General features: G+C 32.4%; 1 protein-coding gene across 2 annotated transcripts in view; it reads right to left on the reverse strand.

Moving 5' to 3' along the window:
- The window catches only part of LOC144997998 (uncharacterized), a 32316-nt gene extending 18266 nt beyond the window's left edge, over positions 1-14050 (reverse strand). For both annotated transcript variants that reach the window (XM_078957844.1, XM_078957843.1), the window contains exon 1: positions 13091-14050. In XM_078957844.1, the coding sequence (XP_078813970.1) occupies positions 13091-13999 (909 nt within the window). In that variant the 5' untranslated portion in view covers positions 14000-14050. The remainder of the gene's footprint in view (positions 1-13090) is intronic.
- Positions 14051-22560: the final 8510 nt, after the last annotated feature.

A 22560-nucleotide genomic window follows, 5' to 3' on the forward strand; every position in this document is an offset into this window, starting at 1 on the left:
TGGGGATTGAAGTTGCTCAATCTCCAAAGGGTTATCTTTTATCTCAAAAGAAGTATATTTCAGATTTGTTTGAACGTGCACGACTCACGGATAATCTGACAATTGATACGCCTAACGCCTATAGAGAGTAATGCAAAGTACTTACCAACCAATTGTGTCCAATTATCAGATCCAAGCCTTTATCGTACCATTGTATAGAATTTGGTTTACCTGACTATCACTAGACCAGATATTGCTCATACAGTTCATGTGGTTAGCCAATTTGTCACCACTCTTATTACTATTCATTGGGGAATTGTTCTTTGTATTTTGAGATATCTACGTGGTACTCAATTTCACACTCTTCTGCTTCCATCAACATCCTCTCTTGAGTTGTGTACCTGTAATGATGCAAATTGGGATAGTGATATTTATGATCATAAGTCTACTACTGGGTATTGTGTTTTTCTTGGAGATCCATTGATATCATAGAAAAGCAAGAAACAAGATACTGTCTCTCGATCTTCTACAGAATCTGAGTATCAAGCCGTGGTTATCACCACTTGTGAGATTGTTTGGTTGAGATGGCTTCTTGCAGATAAGGGCATTCACATCTCTCATCCTTCTCCTTTGTATTATGACAACAAGAGTGCGATAATGAATGTCAAGAATTCAGTGTTTCATGAGCGCACAAAGCACATTGAGATTAATTTTCATTTCACATGACATCATCTCTAGAAGGACACAATCTCCCTTCCTTATATTCCTTCCTCTTTGCAGATTGTTGATATTCTTACGAAGCGATTGAATGCTCCTCGATTCCATTTTCTATGTGAGAAACTCTCAATGCTTATTTTTGTTGCATTGTGAGTTTGAGGGGGGATGTTAGACTAATAAGATTTTGGGCTATATTTTGGATTGGGTTTTATGATTGGGCCTTTTAGCTAGGAAACCCTAAGTAGCTAGTCTATATATTATTTCTTTCCCTTTTCATTGTATTTATGCTTCTCTTTGATAATAATACATAACCCTACCCATTATATGTCTTTCACTCGTTAGTTTTCATATATATATATATAATGAGACGAAGGTTTAAGAAACAAAACAATGTTGGGCCTTTACTTTAAACTTGTTTTGTCTTTGTCATAGTCGAAACTTGAAGCTTTTTCAATAAACTATGTCATTGTCAGTGTAACATCCCGATATAGCAAGAGTAGAGTTGAAGGGCTAAAAGTGTAATTTGGGAAAGAGTGACTCGGCGAGTCCATGGATGGACTCGGCGAGTAGAGTCGCGACTTGGTCGTGTGTTAAGCAGCTGACTCGGCGAGTCAATGAGATGGACTCGACGAGTAGGCGCTGAGTGGAGAAAACCCTAATTCTCGGGGTTTAGCCCTATATAAAGAGCATTATGTTTCCTCCCCAGCCTCTTTATCACCCCCTTGAGTCCCAGAAACCCTAAAATCGTGGAGAAGCACCATTGTTGAGTGGATTGGAGCTTGGAGAAGTATTTGTTGAAGAAAGTTTGGGAGTTTGAAGGTGTGGAGCAAGGGGCTTTGCTTGGATTCGAGTTTCCTTGCAGATTGGGGCGTTCCTTTGAGGTAATATCTCGTTCTTAGGCTGTTGTTATCTTGTTTCTTCATTTTGGGGTTTGAAGGAAGCTTATCTTGGGTGATATTGGAGTCTAGAGGTTAGATCTGAGGTTGCTACCTCAGATCTGGAATGGAGAAGGGTTGGAATGCAGGAAAGTCCCTGTGTTGAGTGTTAGATGAAGCTATCTTGTCCCAAACCTTAGCCCTAATTTGCATAATGCATAGATCTCTTTGGATTCACGTAAAGTTTGCCACTTTACGTGATGGATGAGTTGTAGGAGGCTAGATCTATGTTTTGGATCAATTGCATGGTCTAGAATGTTTTTGTATGGATTCAGACCGGTGGTACTCGGCGAGTCACATGGGTGAACTCGACGAGTTGCTTGAAGGTGAGCTGGGACTCGACGAGTTGGAAGAACAACTCGGCGAGTCGGATGAAGATGGCCTGGGACTCGGCGAGTCTGTTCTGGACTCGGCGAGTCTTGTCGAAGAGTCTCGATATTCTATGGTTGAGTCGAGAATCGGTGAGTCAAGGGATGACTCGGTGAGTTGTGTGCGAGTGGACTCAGAGTTGTTGGACTCAGCGAGTCTCGGGGTGACTCGGCGAGTTAGGTCGCGAATTGAGTGAAGTTTTGAATATGGGAACTCGGCGAGTCATAGGGTTGACTCGGCAAGTAGGGTCAGTCAGGGGTTGACTTTGACCTTGTCTTTGACCAAGGGTTATCCAGTGGTTTCCAGGGGTACTTTGGTAATTGTTGTTTATCGTTTTGAGTTCAGTGCATTGGTGGCTGTCCAGTGGTGGAGATCGTATCAGTGATCGGAGCAGCTTGAGTTATCTGTTCAGTCGACAGTTTCGAGGTGAGTTATCCTCACTATATCGATAGGGTTTAAGGCACCAAGGCCAACCCTTTTATCGGATGGAAATCCGGGTAGTCGTCTGTTGTTATGATAGTGCAGGATATGGGCCGGAAGGCATTATGTTATGGGCCGGAAGGCGTTATATGTTGTGGGCCGGAAGGCATTACATGTTGTGGGCCGGAAGGCATTACGATGTGGACCGGAAGGTCATGGCCTGGAAAGGCGTATGTGTGCATTTAGTATGTTGACTGATTCGTAGGGTGATGTTATGCTAGTGACCGGCTAGGCTGGTATCTTGGTTAGGGTAATGATATGTTATGTGATCTGTTGATCGATTGCTGACTGTGAACTGTTATATGATTATATGTTATGTGCATGGTTACTTGGTCTGGAGTATGACCCGGTATGCATGGTTGTTCTATGTTCTGTTATGATATGTATGCTTTTTATGTTGTGGGCCGGAAGGCAATATGTTATGGGCCGGAAGGCATTACGTTATGGGTCGGAAGGCGATATGTTTTGGACCGGAAGGTCGTGGCCTGGAAGGGCGTATATGTGGTTGGTATTTTGGGGTATCTCACTAAGCTTTCGGGTTTACAGTTGTGGTTTTATGTTTTCAGGTTCTCAGGAGTCTGTGGCAAGGCAAAGGCGTGATCGTACAGTTCCTCGCGTTGGTGTTTTATGAAATGAACCTGGGGAATACTCTGTTAAATAATGTATTGAAAACCTTTTTGTAACAATGTTATTAAAATGGGTTGTTTTTGAAAAGTTTTAATTGTTTCAAAATTTTGGTCGTTACAGTCAGTACCATTGAGAATAAAGCAACATTAAAATTTGTTACTTGGATCGGATACTTTGATATTACAACATACCCAAACAATAATTTGTATGGATTTTGGATGCCAAATTTGAGTTTAATGAAAAATGACGTCATGTGATATTCTTGGATAGATTGTTGATGGCTGATTTAAACCAAACCTTTTGATAATCTTGGACTCGATTATGGTGCTACTTCATTGAAAAATACCATCATAAAATATGTTTGGAATAATGAGAACGGTAAGGGTAGTTGTTCCATTGAGTTAATTTATTACCCTGTTTCAGGAGGTTTTGTAATTTAGGGCTTGCGGACCGTAATTTGATCATGTAAAAGCTTTAGACTTTGAGGGAATAAAGATTTGACCTTTTTGAAGGTTGATAGTAATGGTTATGAGATCTAAGCACTTGATTTGTGTGTGGGAACCAAAGAGTAAAAAGGGAAAAGTTATATGTTGGGCTTCTTGCATGGATTATGGTTTTAGTTCAACATGTGTTAAACCAAAAGTAACTAAATAGAATTATGGGGCTGTTCAATACATTTCGGAGCATATAAAGAACTTCAAAAATGGATTTGAAACGAAGAAGTTATGGTTTATTGAAGTTGATTTGGAAGTTGGGTGTTTTGCCCTGTGTAGGGCGTAAGAGATCTATGTAGAGTGTAGATGCTAAATTTTTGGATGAAGGTTTAATGACCTATGGGTGGCATAGGTTATGGTATGTATGGCGTAACCAAGGCAGATCAAAACCCTAATTGTTTGGTTTTGAGTTTTATTTAAGGGCTCTAACTTCTATTAAACCCTCTCATGAACAGCCTCCATCACCTAAGATCATTCCTTAAGAAACCCTAGCCTCCTCTTACTTGTTTTGAGCCATGCAATTATTTATGCCCTTATTCTCCATTGGAAGGTTGAATGTTGAAGAACAAGGTGGTTGCAAAGTGTATAGAAGAAGGGTTCAAGAAGAGATCCAGGAAGGTTACGTCATTCCTGAATCATTGTGTGTAAAAAGCTTATATCTTGCTCATTGGTTTCATAGATCTTGTTAATTGTTATATTTGTTAATTTTTGTTCCTTGAGCTTGTTTTTGGGAGTTAAAGAAACTCCATCACCTTTTGATCTATATGGAACACTCTTGGGACTTGTTGGACTTGAGAAATTGTGCTTTGATGCTTGCTCTTTAAGCCATAGTTGTGGTGTTAGCATTTTTGTCCATTTTAATGCATAAAATTTAGATCTTGCTTGATGGGAGTGCATTAATAGGTAAAGTTAGAAATTTTTAACCATTAAGACATTGTAAAAGTCCATATATGAAATTCTGAAGGATTGGCTTTCCGTATTAAGAGCATAATGGAGAAATTGGACAACAAGCGCCACATGGGGCGTAGTCTTCCCTATGCAGGGTGTAGCTTTGATTTTTCCTGTTTTGTCACCTTATGCTCTACGTGGTGCGTAGAGTTGCATTTTACGTGGTTCATAGGTTGAATAAGGCTAACCATTAACTTTTTAATCGTTCATCGTTAACTTTGACCAAGCTTGACTTTAGGTCAAATTGCATATTTTGAGTTGTAGATTGAGACTTGGTCTATGTTTCTTGCATTTGTCACATGTAGAGCCGGTTATTGGATTTATGGTCATTACAGTTATCTTCTAGACTGCAATTTGAGTCTTCTCACTATACTTAAGTATGTGGTAGTATATGCTTGTCGACCAGCCGAGTCTTATTTGGTTATTTCTATTATATTTAAAGGGAGTTGATGATAACTACTGGACGGCTATAAGTCCAAGGGACTGTTGATAGTCCTCAAGGTTGCTGATAACCCGTGAGATATGTTGTTAACCCATAGGGCGTGTGGTTAGCCCATTGGGCCTGCTGAGAGTCTCTAGAGTTTGTGGATAACCCTTAGTTGATTATTGTAATGTGTTGTATGTGGTATTTTGGGGGAATCACTAAGCTTTGTGCTTATATTTGTGGATTAAATATTTTGTAGGTACTTATTGGATTGCAAAGACAAGACTGTACACACACATCAACAAACTGATGATTTAAGATTCGACATTATCTTCTTACTAAATCGGATTAAGGAATAATGGTTTATGATTAAATGGTTGTAACTTTGCTAAAAATAGATGTTATATTATTTTAAAAAGGTAAAATTTAGTTTGGGATTTTAGGACGTTACAGTTTAAGTAATTAGTATGGGGTTGTTTAGGGTAGGGTGTAGATTAAAAAAATAGAATCACAGAAGTTAATGGAAAATACAAAATAGATGGAAAGTAGGGACTTAGATACTCAATAAGATGAAAACATAACAAAAAATTGTTGGTTGGAAAATTATTATCAAAGACTTACACAACACGTAACACATTTTGTATTTTTGAAATTAACTAGGATTGAATAAATTTTGAATGAAGTGTTCCCGTTTAATAAACATGGAATAGATGATGACTAGGATTAAATAGAAATTGAATAAATTGTCGGGTGATGACATAAACGAGAATTGAATGATAGAGTTGTATTGTCATTTAGTATTTCAATTGGAATTAACATATTTATTTTTAATTAAATTTCAAACTATATATATATATATATATATATATATATATATATATATATATATATATATATATATATATATATAATCATCTTTACATATTATATTTAATTTGATTTATGTATTTTTTTTTCATTAAACAACAAATAAAATTCACCATAGTTTTGGTATAATTTTTAGGTCTTTTTTTTAAATAACTTATTTGTAAACACAATGGTACATCTAAATCTCTCGTCCCTCTTCCATGTAAATATATTTCAAAATATGCAAGTACCATGTTGGAAGAGGGACGAGAGATTTAAATGTACCATTGTGAAAAAGTACAAATTTAAATATAATTTGTAGGTATTATTTATTTTAATAATTTATTTGTAGCTTTCTTTTTTTTTTAATTAATGTATTTTTACGTATTATATCTTTTAGGTTTTCTAATTTAAGTTAAACGACATTGTTTAATGAAGTGTGGATATTAAAGAGTAAAACTTAATTAAAAAAATAAAATGCTGACGTGACAATCCATTGTATTTTTTTTAGTTTAGATGTTTTTAGTCCAATTTTATGGATTATTTTATTTGTACCCATTTGTTACTATCATGGTATTTAAGTTTTTGTTTTTAGTCTATTTTGGCTTTTGTTATTTTTTTTTTTTGCTTTATTAATAATGTTTAATTGTTTTTATTTATTTATTTATTATTATTATTATTAGAAAATTACTATAAATAACAAACGTATTCAGTTATTTTTGTTTCCTAGGCTAATCCAATTCTTCTGTGATTTTTTCTAAAGCATGGCAGGAAACAAAATCTTCTTTCAAATATAGTACTTTGTTTCCATGCTTTAAACTAATTTTATTTTATTTTTCCAAATATGTATTTTATCATTGTGTGTTATGATTCCACTAAAAGTTGACCGGCCCCAAGATTTCAAAGGATCTGTGCAATTTTACCAAAAATAGGTCCTAAAAATTTGTACGATCTAAAAATTAAAGTAAAAAATTATAATTTTTCATATTCTATTGCAGAATATTAAACAAAAATTAAATTGTGATTCAAAATAACGCACAAAAGTTATACTGAGAAAAAGTCTGATTTACTTCTATTTGTCTTGGATTATAAAACTCAAATAGCAAAATTTAGCACCTTTGTCCTCTAAATAATTGAAATAAAATCAAAAATGATATCAATAAGTTATATTACATTGTCATAAAAGAAAAACTATAATTTTATTCCAATAAAATATCAAAAAACAAAAAGTTACATTTTAAATGTTGACACTTCAACAAATCTACATCTAAAAGTTCTTAACCTCAAGATCAAAGATGGATTGAAAGTTGTCATAATGGTGCTTGAATGCTTCTAAATTTGAGAAAATAGGAATAAGAAAGAATGAAAAAAAAAAACCCTGAAGTACTTCGATACAATATAGAAATGTATCAGATAGATAAAAAACAATGTATAATACCTTAAAATTTTCGACACTTCAAACTCTTCAAGACAATTTAAAATCAAAAACTTTTAAACCTTAAAGCTTGTTTGAAAGTCCATGGATTGTTCTTTCGATGCTTCTAAATTCGAGATTATATGAATCAGAAAGAAGAAAAAAAACTGGTTTTACTGTTAAAAAACACTAGAAAATGTATCAGATAAAAAAAAAGGTATGATACCTTATGATTTTTGACCCTAGACATAGTCATGAATTCTTATGTTCGAAGCCTCACTCCATATTTCAATTTGCATCAAATATTTGAAGCCTCGATCCTGATTTTGATTCCTGATGTTTTGAGGTTTATGAATAAAGAGGTAAGAAGAAAGAAGTACGAACTTAAGCTTTGGCTTCTAATTGAGTGATTTCCAAGGCCGCTCACGAGTGACTTTGAAGCCTTAATACTTGTTTGTTAATTGGTTTCCAATGCCTAAATCTAAATCAGTTAATCACTATAGCAAGAACCAAAGATTCGTTCCCTTTTCCCAAAATATTTATGATTCTCTCTGCCACTTGCGTCGTTTCCTTTCTTGCGTGATACACCAGACATCATTAAACTATTTCAGCAAAAAGAATCAAACATAACCTACTATGAAATCGAGAAAAAATATTGGGCCCTAAATTTTGGTAGGCCCTGTTCACAAGCACATTCTGAACATGCCTTGGGCCGGCCTTGAGTTCAATACGCTCAAACAATCTAAGTTAGTGAATCAAAGTATTTGTTTCAACTCTACATGTGGACTCTTTACTCCATTGTTAATGTGGTTGTGAAATTGTAAAATTTGGTTAAACCAAATAGATACAAATATTTTCTTGAATTCATCTAACCATATTCGGTTGAGATAACCTAACATTCGCTTAAGACTCGGATCAGATAATTGAGTACAAACATGGTATCCAAAGCATGAATCATTTTTCGAATATGTTGTTAAAGTTGAAATTCGAATGACTCTTTAAATTTGAACATATGTATAAAATCTTAACGTATTTTTTACAAAACAAAAAAATATTAAAAAATTCATATTATTAAAAATTATATAATAATAATAATAATAATAATAATAATAATAATAATAATAATAAGAAGAAGAAGAAGAAGAAGAAAATACAACAAGTTGACAAAAAATTTTAAAAAAAAGTGAAAACCTTTTTTGATGTAATTGGTATTAGAGGATAATTAGGGGTTAGTTAAGTTTTATTTAATAGGTACATTTAGTAACATATAATAGCAAACTTTTTTATTTTTGTCTTGTTCTTATGTTTTTTTTTCTTTCTGAAAAGCGAATGGAATTGATTAGGCCGAAAAAATATGTTCTTCTTTTTTCTTTTGTAAGAGCATTGGGTGTGGACAACTGGATCTAACACCAAATTGGTGCCACCTCATCCATAACACCAAGGGGGAAATGGTGTTCCACGTGTTATACCATGTTAAGAGGTAGAGAGAGAAAATATATAAAACTAGGCGAATGTCCGCGCGTTGTGCAGTGGGATAATTATGTAGTTTAATATGGTAATATATGGTTTAATGTATTGTGAATAAGTCATACATAAAATTTGTATGCGATTAAATAGCATGTATATTTTTTGATTTATAGATTTTTTATCATAATAAATAATGAATTTTTTTTCTATTAGTTTAAAATTTTAAATGTAATTTTTATGTACACATTAGTATCTAATGTAATTAGTTGATGATTGATTAGATATGAATTCTCATTTATGATCGTCTATTTATGTTGAACCTCATAAAAATACATATTTAACGATTTTTATTAGTTTTACTATTAAATAAAAAATGGTGCCATTTTTTAAGTAAATTTAAAAAATCTCATTCTCAATCTATTTTAAGATAGTGACATATTTTAAGTTAATATCAAAAATCATATTCTAGAACTAAGGAAAAGAAAAAATGGAGCCAAAATTTTTAACTATAATAAAGTTGATTCCAATTAAAAAGTGCTCAATTGAAGATAATATCATTCAATAAACATCATAAGATATTAGGTTATATTCAAATTACAGACATTATTTTTGTAAGAGTCATTCAAAATATATGAGACTATAGTGCCTAATACAACAATGTAATAACCAAATGACCCTAACATATTTTAAATGAAATATAATTATAATATATTATCTATACAACTAAATTTCTGCACAACATGTGGGATTCGTCTAATATATGGTATTCTTCTAATATATTATATTATAGTATAAACATTATATTTGGAAAACCACTTTGAGTTATATTGTAGTTTATAACATTAAATTTGTGATGGGTTGTATTTGACACACATTTGTGTATTTATATCTATATTATATATTTGAAACAAATCTTATATAAACATCCAACCTAAATATTAATTTTCAAGTTTTCTTTCTTCGCCACGTAAACAAACTTTTGTTATAAAGCCAAAAATGAAATAAAAGACACTTAATTGTATGATCATGATATATAGTATCTTGATTGGGGCTTTTACAAAACATGCATGAACATATATTATTAATTTATCTCTTGTTTTGGGTAATTCGAATAAAATAGCTTCAAATCCAACGTATCAAACGGTTTACCCATTTACTATAGTCTAAAACCCAAAAACTCAAACATGTTCTAATACCATACAAATGCATGAGGTTTTAGCAAATTATTATCTCATATGAATTTCCATTGATTATGTGTGATTAATTATTAAGAAGGTGAAAAGGTTTGGGGGTTTCAAATGCATGAGATTTTAGCAAATTATTGTGGGGGGTTTCAAATGCATGACAATCAAGGAAAAATGCAAGCTTTATAAGTATGTAAGATTATTTGATTGGCTGATAAAGGAGATAGCCAATCATCTTTCTTGTTTTATCTCTTCCTTGTTACCACAACATCCAACATAACAAGCTTCAACGAGTTGGGGCGGTGTTCCCCGCGTCGTGACGCCGTTTTCGTGTACCAACTCAGCCAATTCGTTTCTCGTTGTGACCCACACCGTATACTCTAATGGAAAATGAAGAAAAGGGATACATCGTCAGCCAATCGTTTATATTCTAACAATTGACAACATTCGTCAATGTGTTTGTTAATTTCCAAAGCTTTGATGGTCCAAGAAGGTGATAGAGAAAGATGAAGAAGTTCATAAATTCAATGATTTTGTCATCATTATCGCCTTACCATTCAAATCACCAACATCTTCATCTCCATCTCAAATCCATCAAATCATGAAATTTTTGTCATCATAATCGCCTGGCTTTAATCTACGAAATTCATTCCACTAATAACATAATTTAAAGTACATAAATCTTAATCTTCAAATCTCACACACTCACACTCACATACCCACAAAAGCACACATTAAACCTATAGATATATGATATTAGGGTTAATCATTTTGGTCTGTGGATCGGATCGGATGGTACAAATTTTTTGGGCTTCCTGGTCCGTTCTTGGTTTTAAGATTTGAGCAAAACCGGCTTGTTCCTGTCGGTTCCAGGTAAAAATTGGTTTCCGACATTATACTTTTTTACAGGATATATATATATATATATATATATATATATATATATATATATATATATATATATATATATATATATATATATATCCTGTAAAAAAGTATAATGTCGGATTTACATTAGGTTTTTTTTGCCGACGTATAATTTAGACTTTGTATATGATTTTAGATTATAATTTTATTGGTTTTGGTATTATATTTGATGAGTTACAATCATTCAAATATGAGATGTCAAAGATGAAATATTTCTGCTTTTCAGTAATCAATTTAATCTTTTGTATTCTATGAAAATTTTAAATCAAGTACATCTCATTAGCTTCAAGTCGGATTGACATTTGGTTTTTTTCTAACGTGTAGTTTAGAGTTTTTAGATGATTTTAGGCTATAATTTTGTTGTTTTTAGTGTTATATTTGATGAGTTATAATCTTTCTAAAATAAGATATCGAAGCTGAAAAAATTTAAGCTTTTGTAATATGTGAAATTCTTTAACAAGAATATCTAATTCGTTTTAAGTCGTATTGATATGCAGTTTTTTCCAACATATAGTTTGGAATTTGTTGATTATTTTAGACTATAATTTTATTGTTTTTGGTGTTATATTCGTTGAATTAGAATCTTTCAAAAATGAAATATCAAAGCTTGAATATTTCAACTTTTTTGCAAGAAATTAAAGCTTTTGTAATGTATGAAATTCTTTATTGTAATCTATGAAATTCTTTAAATAAGTATATCTTATTTGTTTTAAGTCAAATTGACATGTGGTTTTTTTCAACATGTACTTTAGAGTTTGTAGATGAGTTTACAAAATAATTTAGTTGTTTTTAATGTTATATTCAATGAGTTACAATACTTCATATAAATGATATAAATAATAAACAATCAAAGTTTGATCGGTTCAAAGGACACAAGAAACCAAAACATATTTATTTTTACAAATTATACCGTATCAAACCCAAAAAAAATATTTATTTTAACGAGTTGTAATGTATCAAATCCAAAAACACGTTTAAACAAGTTATACCATATATATTTAAAACTGTAACGGTCTAAACGGTTCCAAAAACTAGAAAACCCGGACCTGGACCGGTAAGTCTCATCCAGTCCGGTCAACGGTCCACAATATTCTCACAAACCGGTCTAGTCCAAGAGTCAGTTCGGTCCGGTACGATCTAATCCAATCCAAATGTTCACCCCTATTGGATATTCATACATGTTACCGTTGTGTGCAGAAAGAAAATTTTGCCAATGTTTTGGGTTGATCAACCGTGTGTAAATTAAGGGACAAATTATATGTACTTCACCGTGGGAATCAATATATTGCCTTATCTTAGTAGTCAACTTGGGTTTTTAAAACGATTAAAAGATTTAATTAGACCAAAAATCCAAAATTGAATGTAGTTGTACAAGCCATAATCCAGCTGGCGTCACCGGTGTCGGCGCTATAAACAAAGCGTTTATACATAGTATGGGTAAAAGCCAAAAGGTAGTTCAACAAACATAAAAGAGGTGGGTATTATATTTATTATATTATATATAAAGTGGCTAATATGGTATACAATAATAAAAGTACAAAAGTGGGAAAAGTGAAAAAAACAATGATCTAGGACTCAATTTAGAATAAATAAACATAACAAAATCAACCAATAATTACAATATGACAAAACCGTATGGACCCAAACCACAGCCTGGGGTGGGTTGGTCGACCTTAGGTGAACACGACACCGCCTAGGGTTGGGGTGGGTTGATGTTATGGAAAAAGTATACCATACCAGACGATGTATTTGTTGTTGCTTTTTGTGCACATACATGTAATTTATGTATGAAATTAAAAATTAAAAAGCATGGTGGATGGTGGGTGTTAAGTCATTTCTTATTAATTAGTTTTGTAGGTGAGGTGAGGATGAGTGAAAAATGATTTGGTGCTGATAGGACATACTAAAAATGTGGAGCTTGTATGAAAAATACAAACAAAACTTAAGGTGTAGCTGATGTGGGACTAGCTCACTTGCATAGGCTTTGACTTTTAAGTTGTATATCTTGACGATTTCCTGAATACTAATTTGTAACTACTAACGGTTCAGAAAAAAAAAAGAACTAAAGTTGTAAATTTCATCATTTGTGTAATTTACTAAGCCAAATAACATTATTTTCTGTTCATATATATTACAATTATAATTATAAAGCAATATAAGATGTTTTAAGCATATCTTTCTATTTTTAGTTTTCATGAAATTAATAATAAAAAACATAGATTATGGCTATTATAAATAAAAACAAAATGAACGGGTAAAAGGGAAAAAAAGGAGCGTACTTGATATGTGAGTGCATTTTCAAGATTAGTCAAGACATCCGCCATTAATGGACGCTCTTCTCGTTTGCTTTTCAAACATTGATAAGCAATTGTTGCAAAGGCCTTCAAAGAAGCAGGGTTTATTTCATCCTTTATACCAATCCAAATAATTTCATTCAGCTTGTTCTGTTTGTAATACTGTTTTACCAGTTTGGTAAGTGATTGTCGAGGTTTATCATTGATCTGGTAGCATAACCTCCCACATAAAACTTCAAACAACACCACACCAAAAGAGTAAACGTCTGACTCTTTTGTTAGTACCCCGGTCTTCATATATTCAGGATCAGTATACCCATACGTGCCAATGCTATTGGTTATAAGAAAGGTGTTTGGTATATTAGCCGGACTAATTATTGATAGACCTAAACCTGCGATCTTGCCATTCCAGTCTTCATCTAATAGGATATTCGAACTTTTTATATCACGATGTAGTACTCTATGTTGGGCCCCAACAGAGTAATGAAGGTACTCCAGTCCGCGAGCTGCCCCGATGCATATTCTAAGGCGTCGAACCCAGGTTAGATCTTTGCTATCAAGATGCAAGTCGAGACTGTTGTTAGAAGCATACTCATATACTAGGATCTTCTCACCTTTCTCATCACAAAACCCCAAGAGGGAGACAATATTTTTATGTTTGTAAGATGAAAGCATCGTGACTTCCATCCAAAACTCGGCGTCTCCTTGCCCCGATGTACGATCTAAATGGTTTGCAGCAACTGTAATAGGCTCCCCCGAAAGGAAAAGTACTCCCTTGTACAGTTTACCGAAGCCTCCTGCTCCGATGCAATTGACTTCAGAAAAGTCGTTGGTTGCTGATCTTATATCTTCTAGTGGTATTCTGAGGTGTTCAAACTGATTTAGTGCAGACATTATTTTGATGATCAAAGGAGAGTAGGAAACAAGATTTTCAAAGAATTAAGGTTGAAGTGCTTGAAAGATATAAGTTGCATCCATTGTTGTGCAGCAATATATAGAACATAAAGTGTTGGTCAACTCTCTCTCTCTCTCTCTCTCTCTCTCTCTCTCTCTCTCTCTCTCTCTCTCTCTCTCTCTCTCTCTCTCTCTCTCTCTCTCTCTCTCTCTCTCTCTCTCTCTCTCTCTCGTTTAACAAACCTTGGTTAATTAACAGCATGTGCTTTTATATTATTTTAATAGCAGGTGCTACGAAATTTTCTTTGCTATCTGTTTTTTTTATTATTATTTTTATTATAGAAAACTACCATAGCACTATAGTTTAACAACGTTAATTTTCCAGCTTGCAAAATGAGAATTAAAAATGTAATGGATCGTATATATGCCTTAATTAACTATGTTTGCCTGCTCAAAAAATGAGCGTATAACTTTGCTGTATCTGTCCAAAAATCTATTCCGTTGCAAAATACCATGTAAGATAGGGAAAATTTTGTATACAACATGCCTTAATTAAATTCCGCCAATAGACAAAAAATCTGCCGGCAATTTTATAATTTGATCATAAAAAATGTCTTTTTCAATTATAGACATGGATTCCGCGGAGGGTCCTCTACGGACCTCCGCGGAATCATAAAAAGTTTCATTTTTCATTGTTTAAAAAATCCTTCCGCAGGGTCCTCTGCGGAGACATTAACCCCTCCAAGGAGGGAGTTTTTGGCAGGTCATAAATCCCTTCGCAGAGTAGCTAACGAGGAGTTCCATGGAGAGATTAATGTCTCTACAGAATGGTTATTTGCCATGGTTTTCTTGAAATACAGTTTTTTTTCTCCATTTTTAGCTGCATTTGCATATTAGATCGATCAGTTTTAGTGTTACATTTTTTTTTTGAAAAAAATTATGAGTTTTGTTATTTTATGTACCGGGGATTTTTGGCAGATAAATAATGGGGTTAACGTAACATTCCAAAATACGACCCAAAAATTTTGTTTTAATAATAATAAAAAAAATCATATACTGAACGTCATATTATAAAAACCATACATCAAATATCTCAAGCCATAATAAATGTCGTGATACAACTGTATCAAATCAGACTAAGTATCAAAACAAACTCCCAGGACAAAAACTGAAGTTGTGGTGTGTGCGATGTCATCATTCCGAGTTCTTCCCTTTACTTGCGGAAGTACTTGAAACCAAAACTGAAACTGCAAGCACGGAGCTTAGTGAGCTCCCCAAACTACCACATACCATACAATACATATAAATCACATACTGGGCCTTGCCCACTGCATCGGACCGAAGTTCGAAAATGTCACACCCCGCTAAAGCGGAAACACGAGGCGTGACAGTATAAACGATTTCATAGCAAAAGTTAAAAGACAACACCAACTATAGTATTAAATATCATTACAAATTTACAATGGGTTTGGACAACTTTTAAAAGAAATTACAATGAAAATAGAAATACAACACATGCGAATGCTCCTAAAAGTGAAGTGTCCCTAAGTGCCACCTACTTGATGATTCCTGAAAAAGCATGTAAAACGAGCGTCAACTATAAAAATAGTTGGTGAGTACTCACAGATAAACAAAATAATATTGGTTCCATGAATTGAAATCAATGTTTTGATAAGGTTTCCAATAATAAAAGTATATTGTTAAATTGAGAAAATAAGTTTGTACAAAAACAAAGTTCTTTGTCATCATGAGAGATAAAGTATGTTGCCCAAATGAGATGCAACGTTCATATTCTCATGGAAGTTAAAGTTCGTTACTCAAACAAGTAAACAAGTTTCATTGCTAAAATGAACTGTCAATTTCGTTGCTACAAGGAGCAAACAATTTCATTGTTAAAACATGTATATAAGTTTCCAGTAGTAAAAGTTCGTTGATGTAATGAGAAATAGAGTTCATTGCTATAATGAGAAACAAAGTTCATTGCTATAATGAGAAACAAAGTTCATTGCTATAATGAGAAACAAAGTTGATTGCTATATTTGATAAACGAGTTTATTGCCATAATAAATAACAACTTTATTGCTATAATGAGTAACGAGTTTGTATGTGTATGAGCAAACAATGAGTTCTCAACCAAACCTATGACTGAAGCCCTATCAAGATCTATGCTTACCGTTACATAGATGAATATGGTATCATGCACTCCAGCAATAGGGCGAGTGAGGAGTTGTCAATTCCTAATAGTATTATCCATAATGACCATTGGCTCAAAGAGTTAATGGTTAGAGTTAAGGGAAGGGCCTTAATACGATAAGTTCTCATGTTCCATGTTGCATAGACATACATAGAGAGATATAGCAATAAAATAGCAATAATGTTTTATACAAATCAATTTAAATACAACATTCAAATAATAGTTTTTCGGGACATGCTTTTCCACCCCAAAACATAAAAACTCAAAATAGGGGAGTGTGTGAATACTCACAATATGCAAAATATAGCAACCAAGTTTATACAAGTCAAATAAATACAACGAATATAAATAGTTTAGGACATGCTTTTCCACCCCAAAACATAAAAACCGGAAATAGGGGAGTACATGAATACTCACGATATGCAAAATATAGTAATCAAGTTTATCTGAGTCAATTAAATATAACGAACATAAATAATAGTTTAGGACATGCTTTTCCACCCCAAAACATTTAAAAACCGAAAATAGGGGGAGTGGTGAATACTCACAATATGCATTGAGATGATGCAAATGGTGCCTTGACTACGCTCCACTCGTACCACTATCGATTCCTACAATAATGGTATTCGCTAGTGAGTCTCTAATCGAAATCTAACGCTAGTATACATACTACTACAATAGAATTATGCCAATATTGTGTCAAAATTTAATATAGATAAGTTACAAACATTTTTCTATGAAAATTTAATCTCAATGAATCAATTGCTGTATACCAATTTAAGTGGAAAATTCCCATTATTGAAATGCTAATATTTAACATTTTAAGAGGTGTTCCAATGATTAAATATTCAAAACTAAATCAATTTAGTTCTAAAATTTCTCAAACTTTGCATTTCAATTTTAATTGAAGTCAAAGACCTCAAGATAAATTTTCTTGAATTTTTGATTTGTCTAACTATTTTTCATCATTTTAGTTTCTTGAATAATTATAAAATCATGAAAAATACTAAACAATTAATAAAAATTACCAAACTTCAGATTTTGGTTCTAAACGTTTTAAAAAACTTCTATATAAATTTTCATGGATTATGGATATGCATAACCATTTTGCATATATTTAATTCTCTAAATATATAAAAATTCATGAAAAATAGAAATCGGTTTAGAAAATGCCCCAAACTTTTTATAGGAATGTCATTACACATAATTAAGTTGGGAAAAATATACAAATCGGTTTCTAAACTGTTCAACCCAATTGTATGATTTTTATGCATTTATTCTAATAAAAATGGGGATAAATCGAAATCAGTTTCCAAAATTATCCAAACTTTTTATACTATTGTTATTACACATTATTAATCTGGGAAAAATATAAAAATAGATTTCCAAACTATTTAACCCAATTTTATGATTTTTGAGCATTTACTCTAATAAAAATTGATATAAATAGAAAATAGTTTCCAAAATTGCCCAAAATTTTTGTAACACTGTTATTAGTCATTATTAAGCTAGAAAAAATATAAAAATGAATTTTTAAACTATTTATCCCAATTTTATGATTTTTGTGTATTTATTCTAATAAAAATTGGGTTTAAGTGTATTTAGTCTTTGGAAAATAGAAGAAAAATAGTATACAGAAGAGAAAAATCATCAAAATTTGTATGTAGCATCCTAATGTAATAAAAGGTGTTCTGGTAAATTTTCATAATTTTTGGATGAGTAAATCTATTTTTCCTGTTTTTAGTCCATTATAAATACAAAAATCAGAGAAAAATAGGAATACAATTTGAAAAATTCTAAAAATATTTTTCTAAGTCTTGCAGAGATAGTATAAGCTGCGAATTTACCATAATAACTTAGAATATAGTAGAACTCTAAATAAAAATGTTGATGATTTTTCTATTCAGTATACTATTTTTCTCCTATTTTCTAAGATTAAATATACTTAAATCCACAAAATCGTATTACAGTATAAAAATCATCAGTGGTATTTTTCTCGGATTATCTACATTGTAAATGAAGCTTACAAAAATTTTGGTAATTTATTTTAACTATTTGATAATTATTCACCAATTAATGATTATTAAAGAGAATAAAACAAAGAAAAGTAGAAAACCTAATTGAAAAATAGCTTTTATATTTTCCATAGCTTTTATATTTTTAATAACAATGTTAAGCAAAGTTTGGGCAATTTTCGAAACTGTCTTCTATTTATTTCCATATTTGTTAGAATAAATGCACACAAATCATAAAATCGGGATAAACTGTATAGAAACCCATTTTAATATTTTTTTTCCCAGCTTAAGTATGTTTAGTGGAAGTAATGTAAAATGTTTGGGAATTTTAATTATATGGATACTATTTTTCACGAATTTATATTGATATGAAGGTGTAAAAATTTGGAAAAATTGTTAATCACATCCAAAATTAAAGGGAAAATTTCTGTAAGACCTCTATGTATTTGGAACAAAAATGTAAAATTTCATTAATTTTGGAAACTGTTTGATAATATTTTTGGATTTTAGGAGTTTAAAACACCTTTAAATGTAGTGAAACACCTGAATTAATATTAGCAAGAATATGGAAAATAATATCCAAAATTATCTTAATCACATGAGTTATAAAATTTCATCATTTCAGAAAAATGTTTGTAACTTAAAAATATTAAATTTTGACACAATATTGGCATAATTCTATTATAGTAGTAAGTATACTAGTGTTATATTTCGATTAGAGACTTACTAGTGTATACCATTATTGAAGGAATTGGTATTGGTACCAGTGGAATGTGGTTCAAAGCACCATTTGCATCATCTCAATGAATAATGAGTATTCACTACTCCACTGTTTTTGATTTTTTTATGTTTTGGGGTGGAAAAGCATGTCTGGAAAACTATTATTTGTTCGTGGTATTTGAAATGATTTGTATCAAACTTGATTGCTATATTTTGCTATATTTCTCTATGTATGTCTATGCAACATGAAACATGAGGCCTTATCGTCTTAAGTCCCATCGATTTATACTTTAATCCAACCATTAACTCTGTCAGCTAATGGTCATTATGGATAGCACTATTAGGAATTGACAACTCTTTACTCGCCCGATTGTTAGAGTGCATGATACCATATAATCTATGGAACGATAAGCATAGATCTTGATATGGCATCAGTCATAGGCTTGGTTGGGAACTCATTATGTCACACCCCAAAATCATGAATGGCGGAAACGTTCTGGGGTGGAGGACGTCATGTAAAGTATCACAACACAGCACAACAGTAAATAAGCAAACAACATCATCCATTGCATTAAATATATAATTTTAATACAAGCATGTTCTGTACAGTTATAGACACCAAAAATAATGTAAATCAAAATAATAAGATGAGTCTTCGATGCGCTCCATCTTCCTAAAAGCTGGTCTCGGTACCTGTCTACTGATGACCTGAGAATACAAGTTATTTTGAAAGAGTTTATCAGCATAAAGCTGGTGAGTTCATAAGTATTTTAGTGTCGGTGTTTGTTATCAAAACGTTTGAACATGTCTGAAGTGTAAGTTTGTAAAATGTATGTAAATATTTGTAACTGTTTGTAAAAGTTTGAATCTCTTAGAAAAACCTATATTTTCTATTAAAGTAGCCTTCTACCAAGGCTTAACTGTTTTGTATGTTCGTTTACTGTAAAAGTGTGTAATTTACTCAAGTGCAACTATCATTCTCAAAATATAGTTTGTACATAAATGATTAAGTGAAAAGATCACTAATTTTGTAAAGAGTAAATTAATGTAGTACTGTAGTGTTGTATTATAGGAACTACTGTTGTACTAACTACCTTAAACCGGTTTATATTAAGGCATCATGTGATTAATTGTACCATACTATCGACTGGATAAACAACGACAAATGTACGTCGTAAAATGATATGACGTTTGGCACCCGCAGACCTGCAGGTCCGGCTGTAGCTAGCAACAAGGTGTAGGATAGTCAATCTTGTATAGATCTATACGCAAACTCACGCTCTCCCTCCAAGAGAATTTTGGCTACAACTCGGGCCATGACATTTAAGGCATGCTCCGATACAGTGGATCACAATTGTTAACGTATTCATGTATATGTAATGTAATGTTACTTGTTCTAGTATCGTTGTATATGTTCTTCGCTAGTATAATTGTATATGTTCTTCTCTAGTATAGTTGTATATGTTCTTCTCTAGTATAGTTGTATATGTTCTTCTCTAGTATAGTTCTATATGTACTCATTATAGTATAGTTGTATATGTACTCATAGTAATGTAATGTATATGTTCTCATAGTAATAAGTATTGACTCATAAATGAACTGACTCATTGATCTAGAAATTGTAGTAGTATGATCCGATGTTACCCCGATGGTAACTTACTAATGATATAACTAATACGCATGAATATTGAAGTACTTTTTATGTCTATATATGTACAATTGATATATAATTAATATTGAAACGACCTTCGGACGGTTACCCGAAATCCCACCAGACCACATCCAAATTGAGAAAAAGGAAATAGGGCGGATGGCCTTCCTAAGCCCTTTAAACATTTCTTATATATCTATACATATATGGGCATGAAATTTATAAGAAGTAAAACAAAGTTTAATAAAAGCATTTGATAAGCAAAAGAGTTTGTAAAACATTTTGAAGTAAAACAGTTTGATAAACCGTTAGAACAGTGATAAAATCATTGGTTTTCTAGTTATTAATCGCATGTGATTAATGTAATCACATATGATTTATGTAATAACTATAAGTATTTAACTTGTATCCCCCCACAAAGTATTTAAAACATTTAAAAGCATTTCAAAGGTTAATTAAAGGTGTATGAACTCACTTGTGGTGAATGGATTGGATTGAAGTATCGGATACCGTGCTAGGTGGCAAACGGATACTTGTACACACGCACGAGCCTAGTTATCATATAATGAACATATGTATAACTAATTAGTCTTATTATAACTAATAATATGAGTTGGGACACTCTAGAACCTGAAAACACTTTGTTTCAAGTGTTAATGTTCACGAGGTTTGCATCCGAGTGCTAGTAGGGCATAACTAGGGTGTTTGGGGTCCAAGGGTAAACTCCTTGGGACTTTACGGTCTAAATGACCTTTAACCTTGGATTTTACGGCATTAAAATCTAGGGTTTACGGTCCAAACTCCAAATATTGCAATCCATGAGTTGGTTTGGAGTTTAACAAGTCCATAGAAGTAACCTCGCTAAGTTGTTTAGCTCTTGGAATGGATTAAGACCACAAAACACCCTCCTTGAGGTGTTTAAGGCCTAAGGGTATTTTCCCTTGGGTTTACTAAACCCTTATGGGAAGTGGTATTTCCATTGTTTTAAGTCCTTATCACAACTAGGTAAACATCTAAGTTAGTCTTTAGGGTTAAGAAAGGAATATAACTCATTTAAACACCTTTTTGGGTGTTTACGGTTTTGGGGCATCCTTAGACCGTAAACACCTATATTTTGTGGTATTTGATGTTTTTTAAAGCTTAAACATATCAATGGAAGGTTCAACTATGTTAAGGTAAGTCTAGGGCTTCAAACTAGGGCTTAAAATGGGACTTAAGCCAAATTTGAGGGACTTTATGGTGTTTACGGTCCAAGCATCTTCTTGGACCGTGAACACCTCAATCATGGTGTTCTTGGCTGATTTCCTTGATGTTTGTTTGATATACTAGCTTACAAGCACTTAAGGATGAGAGTACTTACTATAATGGTGCTTGATTTGAGCTAAAAGGGCTAAGAACACTTAGTGTGTGTTCTTGGTGTTTTGGAAAATCTAAACAAAAACCGGAAATGAATGGATGAATAGATGCACAAACACTAGATTAAGTGTTTTACTAACTTGAAATGGTTAGAACACTTACAAGATTGTAGTTTTGGAATTAAATGTTGGATGATAGTTGAGAGAGTTTTTGGGAGTTTACTCTTTTCACTATTTGGGGAGTAAACACAATGACTAGTTTATTGGGGAGTAAACTCATACATAGGAATGAGTTTACGGTTTTTGGGTGATTCCTAAACCCAAAACATAAAAGTTTAGTCGGGTGATTCTAATACGCGACGTGTTTGCGGTTTTCAAAATAAAAACCCGTGACGACACTTTCTTTCACCCGTTCGTTTAAAAATAATAATAAAATAATTAAATGAAATTTATATTTCTTAAAAATAAGAAATAATGATATTAAATCACGGTACGAAGTGGTTGACTTTTAGGGTTTGACCAAAAGAGATTTCGGGTTGTCACATCATCCCCCTATTAAGGGAATTTCGTCCCGAAATTAAAGTCTAATCAAATAAATTAGTTACAAATAACTAAGCAAAGAGATG

The sequence above is a fragment of the Lactuca saligna genome, chromosome 5, assembly GCF_052625555.1.
Source record: "Lactuca saligna cultivar CGN05327 chromosome 5, ASM5262555v1, whole genome shotgun sequence".
NCBI classification, from domain to species: domain Eukaryota; kingdom Viridiplantae; phylum Streptophyta; class Magnoliopsida; order Asterales; family Asteraceae; genus Lactuca; species Lactuca saligna.